General features: G+C 41.6%; 1 protein-coding gene across 1 annotated transcript; it reads right to left on the bottom strand.

The window, feature by feature from the left end:
* Nucleotides 1-244: 244 nt before the first annotated feature.
* tbx3 (T-box 3) lies at nucleotides 245-10,676 on the bottom strand. The gene is made up of 7 exons (NM_001032353.1): nucleotides 9,786-10,676; nucleotides 8,180-8,447; nucleotides 7,228-7,374; nucleotides 5,684-5,760; nucleotides 4,014-4,171; nucleotides 3,085-3,737; nucleotides 245-2,185 (listed from the first exon to the last, which is right to left on the bottom strand). The coding sequence occupies exons 1-7, from the start codon at nucleotides 10,175-10,177 to the stop codon at nucleotides 1,775-1,777; spliced, it is 2,106 nt and encodes a 701-aa protein (NP_001027524.1). The 5' UTR covers nucleotides 10,178-10,676; the 3' UTR covers nucleotides 245-1,774.
* Nucleotides 10,677-10,937: the final 261 nt, after the last annotated feature.

Here is a 10,937-nt window from a genome sequence, read left to right as displayed (position 1 = left end):
TACTATTAACCTAAATATGTTTCTGCTCTTCCATTAATATCTCTCCCTATAGATACACTTATGTGTGTGTAATTCTTAAGTTCTGAATTGTGTTTGTTCTATTGGACCAAAGTTACAAATTTTACAGAAACAATCATTTTACAAACATAGGACACATATATAAAAAAAATAAACCTATTTAAATGTCCTAGAACGAAATGCATACGTGTAGGTGTGTAACAATCGTTGGGAAAAATACAATGTATTTCAATAAAAAAATTTATTGAAACTTGGAGACTTTTGAAACAAACAAAAATACAAGGAGAAACGTTCTATCGAACATTCATTACATCATATATAGAGAGATAGATATTCAGACCTTCATATATTATTACTGACACAGCTAGGAGTCAAACTGTGCAGATAACAACAACTAGATTTAACCAAGACAGAGGTATTTATAAACAGAGTAGGTTTTCATTGTGAAACCCGCAGTGCAGAACTGAGATATTTGTATGGAGACTCTGGGATCAAACAAGCAGGTATTTGTGAGTAAACGGACTGTTAGTTCTTGGGCAAATTCTGCTTCAAGGCATTGGATGGGAAAAGTGTCTCTCCCCGTTCAACCTGCCAAGACTGTGAGTTTGTATGTTTATTTTATTTGTCTCATGGTTTTATAAATACAAAAAAAAAACAAACAAAAAAAAAATATATATATATATAAATTTTGTTTGTTTTTTTAATAGTTCAATGAAAATAACACTAATGGTAAAGGAAACAGCTTAACCCATTGCGTGCCTCCTGGTTTACTACTAATACACTGCCGTCCCCTTTGGCACCAAATCGGTTTAACACACACTAAAAATAAGAGCCTTATTTACATGAATATATACATTATAAATAAATTAAATTTTAATATTCAGTATTTTTGTTTTATTTACATAAGATATCAAATAATTACATAAATACTTTTTTTTAATAATATCCTCCCTTTTCGCTTTTTTTTTTTTTTTGCCCTATTCTCTAAACTTGTTATTGCATGAGGACTGTTTAGTCAATAATGAGTTTAGATTTCCCATGAACTAAATGTGTTCTCGTGTTTGTATGTGATTGGTATAAAGCCGCTTTGCTAGAGGGGAGCCCCATGTCGGTGCCATGATATTTCCCAGGCATTGCAGAGCTAACAGGGAAGGATTAGTTTGCATGCAGAAGCCAGTACATTGCTTTAAAAACACAGGCCTGTGAAAAAGACATATCATCCCCTAATGTACACAAGCAAGGCATTATTGTCCCTTTTCTTGCCCTTAATCAAATGTTTTATTTCTAACAGACCCTCAAGTTTTATTCCTTATGCAAGGAAATGATGGTTTATATCACCAGAGATCCTCAGCCTTTCCATATCCAGCTGTTGCTTAACTACAACTCCCAGAATTCCCGGGAGGGTTTTTGCGTGTGTGGGGGAGGGGATGGAGTTTAGTTCAGCAGCAGTAGGGGGGGGGGGGGGGGGCGGCAGAGTGTGGCACTGATAAGATAGATGGGCTGTACACTTGCAGGCCCCTGACCTGTTCCCAGTGCCCGTTAGGAGGCTGTAGAGTGCTAGTGGTATACATGATCCTATAGCAGCTTGCCAGGGTCCAAACTTCTCCCCCAAGTTTGCAGTAGATGAAAAACCTTTGTAGATCCCTGCTTGCAGAAAGTCAAGGATAGGAGGGGCTTTCCTGTACCCAACACAAAGTGCACTGCCAGTCTGGAACTGGAATGAGACCTTCAGAACTGGGCTTAGTGCTTCTTGGGCTCAATCAGGGGAACCGCTCCTTGACCGCTCCTGCTTGGAATCCAGCCCACTAACCAGCCGCTGAATGTTTTGGAGCTCACTGCTCGCTTCCTTCTCTGGGCACAGCTTTGGGGATAAAGAGACTGAACCAGAGGAGAGTGTGGGGGTTCTGCTGCTCAGTTCAGTGTCCAGAGCAGTGGCAGCCGGACTGGAGAGTAGACTCGCTTTGCCATCCAGTGAGTGCAGGGCGGTGGTGAGCAGGCTGCTGCCTTCTGCAAAGGGCATAGGGAACGAGTAGGGGCTGTACCTGAGCCTGGGCCGCACGGCGTTAAGGAAAGGGTGTCTGTGTACAGCAGAGGAGGCTGCGGCTGCCGCGGCCATGTAGGTGTAGGGGTAGGAGAAAAGCCCTCCGAACGGAGACATCGCCAGGCCCTGCAACACAAACACACAGCAACATTAGGAGCTAGGGAGTAGAAATATTACCACACAATAAAGTATGTATGTATGTATGTATAACTTTATTTATAAAGCACCACAAGGGTACATAATAAGGCAGAGTCCAGATTTCACCCCTAATATTACTGAGCCCCAACGTACCTCAGCAGCAGGGTGATTCCTTTCTACTCCTTCCTGCTACTTACAAAGTTTTTACCCTAACCTAAAACCCTAACTATAAACAGTCAGGTCCTGCCATTTATTCAGTATAAAAAATATGAACTTTTGTTTAATGGTGCTCAGTCATCAGTTATAATGGGTGTTTAGTGATGTCATATGACTAAAACTTTGTATAATATCAATTAAATATTTTAAAACACTGCACCCCTGACCTGGTGCCTTTATATTCTCATTGAACTCCCAACATTTTACAAGTATATTATTTCCTATATTGTTTCCTATATTGTTGTTACTATATCACTGTCTATATAATACCTTTATCAATATTCATGTGCCTTTGGGTGAAAAATTAATTTCTAAGGGACTCTTTTAATTTATGTGAACTAAAAGGCATTATGAAGGTAAGAGGAAGGAGAGGATGTGCAGTTCACTATAAGCAAAGATGCTGTTGGGTAGTCACTATACTGTATTAGAGTATCAGTTCACTATGGGCATTTTCTGGGCTCTGTATGTGTTAGTGTCAGGAGCTGCAGCTGGAACCATTGCTTCTCATCCAATATATCTTTTTGCACATTTAGTTATTGGTATAAATGACTGAAATTATTGTTGAATCTTGGAAGAATAAAATCTCAGCCTACTGTGTCAGTAGTGTAGAGAGAAAGGTGGCAGAAGTTCAGATGGGAGAGGTAGAGAATATATATATATGCCCATATTACCTGGGAGGCCAGGACTTGCTGCTGCAAATGGAAGGGCAGTGCAGAAGAGCCTGCCAGCCCTTGAGAGGAAGATGCCATGACGGTAGAGTCTATGCTGTTCACCCCAGATGATGCTCCTGAAACTGAAGCCAGAAGTGGGTTCATGCCAGCAGCCATACTGGAAAAAGCCCCTCCCATTGCAAAGTGACTTGGGTGAAAGAGCAGAGGATGCGAAGCGCCCAGCGGGTTAAAGAACTGCTGCCCAGTGAGTCCTGGGGGGAAGCCGAGGTTCTGCAGATGCCCCTGGCTGAGAAGGTGGGCGCTACTGTCTGTTTGCACAGTGAGAGGGGGGAATGCTTCCTTGGATCGCTGCGACTCCTCTGCTTTATGGGAATCTCTAGCGGGGCTTTTTAGCTCCTCGATGCTCAGGATCCTGCCGCTGCTGCTGGAGCTGATGTGGCCTGGGCTGTGCCGGGAGTCCGGGGAGCTTTTCCCTGTCCTGCTGCTCTGCTCCCTACTCCTGCTGCCCAGATCTGAGTGTGGGGCCCTCGGGGGGCTGGCCAACTCCCTGCAGTCCTCACTGGTTGTAGTGGAGATCTTGGTGGATTCGCCTGTGTCCGGCCCTCCTTCATCCCTACTCTCCTCGTCACTCTCCCCATCACTGGGGGGCACACCTGCAACAAAAGGGTCGGGTTATACACAGAGTCTGGCTCTTACCCACACCACCATGGTTCTGCCTGCCCCTTATCCACATCTTGGCTAGAATGTTCCATCCAGTCATTTTATCCGCCACTAATTCAGTGCTTCTGGCATACAACTTTGGGCAACGTTAAATGGGGCCCAAAGCCTGCCAAGCTTAGCCCTATACCATTCCCCCTGCACATAAAAAGTTGCTAGAGGGTAATTAGTGCAAATTATTGATGGGGGCGCCTGGCAGGTAGGGGCTGTACCTTTCAGGGATGAGGTGCCCACTGCAGGTGCGGTTGGGGAAGAGGTCTGGGCAAAACATTTATAGGCAGTCTGTTCACTAGAGGACTCGTCCGAACTCCCATTATCCTTCTTCTGGTGATCATCGTATGGTCTCATGGACTGCAGTGCAAGCTGTTTCCTATGGCGCAAAAATGTAAAATGCGTTAGTGAATTCTGTGCGTCACGACTCAAATAGTTATATCAAGGCTAATATGGCGTATGCCTTTAAAAGTATATCTTTTTATTTATCTCAAAAAAATCTAAATTTCGTTTAATTTCTCCTTACACAAACAAATCAATATTAGCCTGAGTGGGGCTGGTGCGCTTTTAGTTTAGCCCTGGCGCAGCTTTTATCAATGTAACTATGCAGCGCACAGAGCAAAATGTAACTGAATTATCTGCTCTAATAGAACAAACGCTCTGCTATCTACAATTCTCTGTAGAAAATACACTGTAAAAGATCTTCTGATGTATAAAGTGCACTGTTCTAAGCAACGATCTGCAGAACAAATGCTCTGCACAGGGACCTGCTGATTTAAGACTTCTGATTAACTGCATTGTATCAGCAGCAGCGCAAACGCGCTGCACTGCGCAAAGGCCTGATTCTTTATCAATAAACTGCAAGTTGCAATTATTCGCCGCTGTATTGAACTCTATGGGCTTCCCAGGGTTCTGCAGATGTGTGAATATTCCGTGCTTTCCAGACACACTCATATACACACACTTGTGCAAGGAGAAATACAGAATAAAGGGCAGCATTTAGGATCGCAGGCATGTGAGAGAGTTAAAATGGCAGACAAAGACATTTGGCAGAAGGGATCCAAAACCAACAGGGGAAAGGGCCGATATTGGGTGCCAGTGTGAGAGGCTACGGTATGTCACGGGAAGGTGTCACTCGGACTTTTCCATCGCAGGTGCAGGACATTCTGCTTCTGCTGCAAATCCCCCCCCCCCCCCCCCCCATGTTAAAGTGAAACTTCCCATCTCTCTAACAGAGCGAGTGCCGCAGCCGGAGCGATGGGAAGTTTCACTTTAACTGCAGCTGCGACTGCAGAAGGCTTTTATTAACTTCACCCCAACACACTTATTTTTACAAGCATTTCTATATATAAATATGAAAGCAGAAATGTTTGCGAGTCAGAAGCCTCCATTTCTTCTCCCTTCAGTTTATAACTGCTCAAACAGAGATTTTAAATGGCCATGGCCAAACCTAAAATAACATTTGCCTTCACATTACAAGAGCAGCCAACTCAATTACAAGCTTCCCTCTATTTTGTTTCATGACTTTGGCTTTTAGGAACAGATTTTTTTTTTTACTTGCTTCGTAGCAATAATCATTTCCTCGTAACTTTCATGAGGTTTACGTAAAACTCACAAGATTAAAAGTAACAAATATTTTGTAAAATAAATGTTTTACGGTAACCGTAAAAAAAAAAAACCCCAAACCAGGATTACACAATTCCTAAGCAGAAAGCAATGTAAGCTCAGCATGGCATATACTAATATATCGCCTGGGACAGGCATTCTGGGGCTCTGGCCCTAGCCGGAGTGGAAGGGGTTAACCCTAGAGGAAAAGATGGCAGGGGCCAGGAGCTTCATTCTGCCAACACAAAACAAACAGTAGAGCAGTGTGATCCTGCCACACACTCACCTCTTTTCTCTCCTGCCATTCCCAGTGTCACGGAAGCCTTTGGCAAAGGGATTGTTATCAATTTTTAATTGAGTGATCTGTGGAAAGTAAATGGGCAAACATCACTTTCCATTAACCGGTAACTAAATCGTTTTCTTTCATTGTACCTCCCTGCCCCTAGACCTACATTTCTAATAAACGCCGCATACTGAATTTCTGCCTCCCCTGCTGCTACAAAACGCTGCGATTCTTGGACACTTCAATCGAATGGAACAATAATCATTTAGAAACCTTCCTGCTGAGTATTATAAATTCGATTTTAGTCGCACTCATTCAAAGTAACGATGAGGGACAAGATTCCAGGAACGAAGGAGATAAATATCTTTTTGAGCCTAATGAAGCAGCTCCGGAGGAGGGCAGGCAGGCCCTATTTCATTAGGGAAGGCTTTTTCATCTGTGCAAATACTTTTTGAATTATAACAGGGGGACGCGGATCCTGAAGAGAACATTTGTTTTCATTTATCTAACTTTCTCTGCCCTCTCTTTCTCACTAAATTTAAGGAGAGCCAGGCCCAAATCAGTTGTTTACCTTTATTGAAAACCTCTGACATCGTGGGTCAATTAAATAAAAATACTATTTCAAATAACAGGACACCTAGGTTTTCTATTGCTAATGAATGCAGGCTGAAGTTAATCGTACTGTATATTATGGAATAATTATGCTGCAAGATCAAATTTATATTTTATTTATAAAGACACAGTTTATACATTTTCCATACTTTAGCCTACTTCACACAAAACACAGAGCACATCTCATCACTGTGGAAGAGTCAAAGTTCATCAAAATATTTAATTCTCACACCTACCGAGTTTATGTGTACTATATTTGATCTCACCCTTAAGTAATGTTGACTTAATGTTTAATTTATTTTCTGTCTATGTGAATGATGACAGGATATAATCATTATATTTGGTAGTTAAAAAAATCCACTTTTGTATTTTGAGGTGGAGAAACTACTAAGAATTGCAGAATGCAAGGTTCAAGAATAATAATATAATAATGTGTGCAGATTTAGTGTTCATTTCCTTAACATGTTTTATAATGGCAGAGGTAGGTACTTGTATGTGTATGTGTTTGTATGGGGGTTTATTGACTAATTTTACTTAATATAAAATTCTCCCACAAAAACAAGGCTTCTTTACAGATTGTATAGCTTATTTAAATTGAATCTCTTCAGCAAGGCATAGGAATCAGCTATTAAACAATCCCAAACGTCCATTATCTTGCACATACTTAAATATTAATATGCAGCATGTTATTTTACATCTCATTTTCATGGAGACCTAGTAATGACAGAAGTAGGGCACCTAGTAAAACCAGAATCATATTCTCAGGATACATTGATGATGTTTATTCGTACTTGGTTTGCAAACTGGAGGTGGTAATTAGGATCACATCACTTTTGATTTAACAATGAAGTAACAATGGCAATAGCGGCATACAGAAATAGAAAATAAGGGGGCAAAACCCAGACACATTGGTTAAATCCCTATAAGCTTCTTACCTTATCATTCTGGTATGCAGTCACTGCAATGAATTCTGTCTCAGGAAACACATAAGTTCTGAATGTGCTGTAGGGTAATTTCAGAATGTCATTAGCTCGCACTATGTGGAACCTGGGTTGGTATTTGTGCATGGAGTTTAAAATAGTCTGCAAGGAAAACAGGACAAAATATAAAATAACCCGTTGTTTTCTACAGTGCACACAAATAAAATGATTGTACTGACAGACAACACATCTATTTGATTGTTTTAGGCTTCACAGCAGACATTAACAAAGAGAACAATTCCACACAGTGTTAGTGTATTTATTAGAGGAGAGAGACTGGCAAGTCAGTGCATGAAATATTCCCTTCTGCAACACAGGGTTAAAGTTTGTAATATTTCCATAGGGTTATATAGCTGTACAATAAGAAATGAAAACATAGGCAAGTGAAAGATACAAGCACACAAACCCTCAGGTCCCAACTAGAGAACAGAAAATCTGGTATCACTTATTAGTTCTATCCTCCCTAATCAGCATGCCTATTTTATCTAATTAGTCAACTCCTTTCATCAACCACATTAAGAGGGCCATCAATTTGTGTGGAGTGGGCATTGCATTATTTTTTTTTATCCAACCTGAAGGAAAATATCTTATATAAGATGCACACTATATAAACTACAAGGAGCACACACATTTACATTACAAATTTAGACTTGTGCAGTTGTGATTAACCTTGTTATTTGTTTTATACATTTACAGACTTTCCTAAAACTACAGACTTGCACAAATAAACTGCATCTCAAAGTTACAGTATTAATAATGAATATTATTTACACAGATGCTGCTTAGTCTACAACAAATGTGATTTTTCCTAAACTGATTTAAAAACGGTACATTTCACTATAAGTGACACACAGCAAAAACACATACGTTAAGATGAGAGAAAATAAATACTGATAAAGATACTTACAAATCCATGTTTATCCGAGATATTATTGGTCAGTTTGAGTTTATGAAAAGTCACTACTTTGGACATCCATTGCTCCCCAGTGGCCGGGCTGTCTGGGTGGATGTACATTCGTTTGGGCATTTCGGGGTCGGCCTTTCCAGCCACCATCCATCGGGAGTTATGGAACTTGTACCTGCAGTCATCTGCAGCCACAATGTCCATCAGCAGAATGTATTTGGCTTTCTTGTCCAGACCAGAGCACCTCACTTTAAATGGGGGAAACATCCTCCTACACAAAACAATATATATATATACTTTTTCAATTCCAAAGTCAACACTAGAGCTTTTTTATACAAAATATACACTCCTCCATAAATATAACCAAAAGTGCAATTTACAGGCCCAAAGAGTTGCCCAAGTCATAGATAATCTAGTTTTCATTCAAGAAAAACTCCAGTTGGACGCCGTGCTTGTATGGCTCTTGGATTCCCAGGGTTTGGGGAGCCTTCCCTTCCTCTGGATTCATTTACCTATATACATTCTTATTTTTGTTTGTTTATTGTGTGTGTGGGAATGTTTGCATTGCTGTGAGTTCAGATGGGCCTAATCTATTTTATTCATTACTGATCACTACAGAATGAGGTTTTCATCGGAATTGCCACATTTTATTTTTCTGCTTGTAGTAAACTGCACTCTAACCAGGTGAAGTTTTTGTGTTTGTGTGTAGAGTAGTAAATTTGAGGCCTTTTATATACCTGCTATCAAAAATGCAGATTGCTGGCAGTATGGTTTGACCGTCTTTTTTGAATTATCCGTATACTATCCATATACTGTGACTGTGCGTGTATACACACATTTACAATACGCCACAGAGATATAACCACAAGGCATTTAACACCAGTGATAAGAAGCTGACTTCTTGAAATCGCCAGTATAACATGCCATAAAGTTATTTTGTATCTGTTATAAGCTGCCGAGATATGTTCAGCATTTCAGGAAATATATGTAATAAAGAGACAGAATTCTTCCAACCTTTGGTGCAAAACTTTGACCGCAGCTAACAGACAGGAGGGAGTGGGAGACGCCGCACTCAGGGCCTAAATATAGTAAATACAATTGCAGCAATAAACCTTTATACTGCTGGAAAGGAGATAAACGAGTTGGAATAAAATCATTCGTTTACTAAATGTCAGAAGAAAAGTGACGATTATATGTCACTTCTAAAATACATTGTATTTGTGTTCTTTTACCATTGATATTTGTGCGCCGAAAAGTTTTAACTTGTGTTTATAACCCCAAAATGTTCTGCTGTATTTTAGTCTTGGGGTTAAAGGTGTTTTTTTGTTTTGTTTTTTTTTGTCGATCTGACAAACATATTCCCCAACACAGATTTACATACAAACAAGTAGAAACACACGCATGATGATACATACAAGCATTGCAGTTACTGCAGAGTAAGGAAATAAGGAGTGCCAGGTGAATTGGAAATGGCACAGGAATCTGCAGATCTGTGCAATGATAGTGGCAGAGGATAGTGCACTTCTGTACAGGGGGGCCCCATGGCCAAGTCTCTAGGTGAGTTTAAAACCAGTTCTAATGTATAATGAAGACAAAGGCTGAGACTCACCTCCCAGATTTTGTGATGACCATCTCTGTCCCCCTTTTGTGGAACTGTTCCCAGAGATCCTTGCCTTCCAGGTGGACTTTTGGATCGTCTTCAACTTCTTCTTCTGGTTCAAGGGTTTTAAGAGGCCTCAAATGAGCAGCTGCCTGGTGACCCAAAGATGAAAAGGGGATGCCAGTCTCTGCGGCACCCACTAATTGATCCATGATGGGCTTGGCCAGGGCACCAGGAAGGGAAAGAGCAGCCCCATTGGGTGGCAGAGCCAGAGCTGGAAAAAAGGGAGGTTGGTGTCCAAGAACAGCACTCATTGCAAAGTCTGGTGCCCTGTGGGATAGGAATGGATGGTAAGCCATGGCTGACCCTGAAATCACTGGATCTCTCATGGGTAAATTCATTCACTTGCACCCTTTGGATCTCACAGCTCGGGGCTCAGTCCAGTGTGAGGGATCTTCACGGGCACATTAATGTGGCAAAACCCAGCATTGACACAAGAGACTGCCGGGTTATTCTCAGGCTTTAATTCGAATAGAGAGAGGAAGAAATGCAATTCCCCGCTCAGCTATCCTCCTGCGAGAGTTTCACTTGTGCGGCGATCGGAGAGACTGGGGCAGTCCGTGTTCTCTGGGCAAGCAGCAACTTCTCCGGCAGCCCCAGCGGCTGTCACAGCTCCAGGTAAGGATTAAGAGTGAAGATGCAGATGTCTATTTTGTACTGCACTCTGGTGCTTCCGCTGTTCCCCCAAATGGATTGCTTCCCTTTGTCCTCCTTTTTTTTAATAAATAGCAGCCTCCCTTCCCGGAGAATGTGCCAGTGTCAGAAGAGAGAGCAGAAAGAGGGAGATGGGGTTACAGAGGAAGAGGAGAGGGTGGGAGAGAAAAGACAGAGGAAAGAGACAGTCCCCGCTTCAAGTATCCTGTGTGTGAATGGAGCCTCTCCTTACACCATATCCCAGGGATGTGTTGTGGCAATGCGAGGAGCCCAGACCTACTTGATTGGCCCTTTGACGCTTTCGGACCAATTGTGTGGCTCCATAGGCGGGGTTTTGACAGGTCTACTGGATGGGGACAGGGCTGAGTTATAAAAAGAAGGTGTCGGAAGCTGTAGCGTTGCAGCAAAGCATCACTACTACATAATGCCGTGTGAATATGTCAACAT

Source organism: Xenopus tropicalis, chromosome 1 (assembly GCF_000004195.4).
Source record: "Xenopus tropicalis strain Nigerian chromosome 1, UCB_Xtro_10.0, whole genome shotgun sequence".
Lineage (NCBI taxonomy): Eukaryota > Metazoa > Chordata > Amphibia > Anura > Pipidae > Xenopus > Xenopus tropicalis.
Note: the sequence above shows the minus strand (reverse complement) of the source record. Positions and strands in the feature narration are given on the sequence as shown.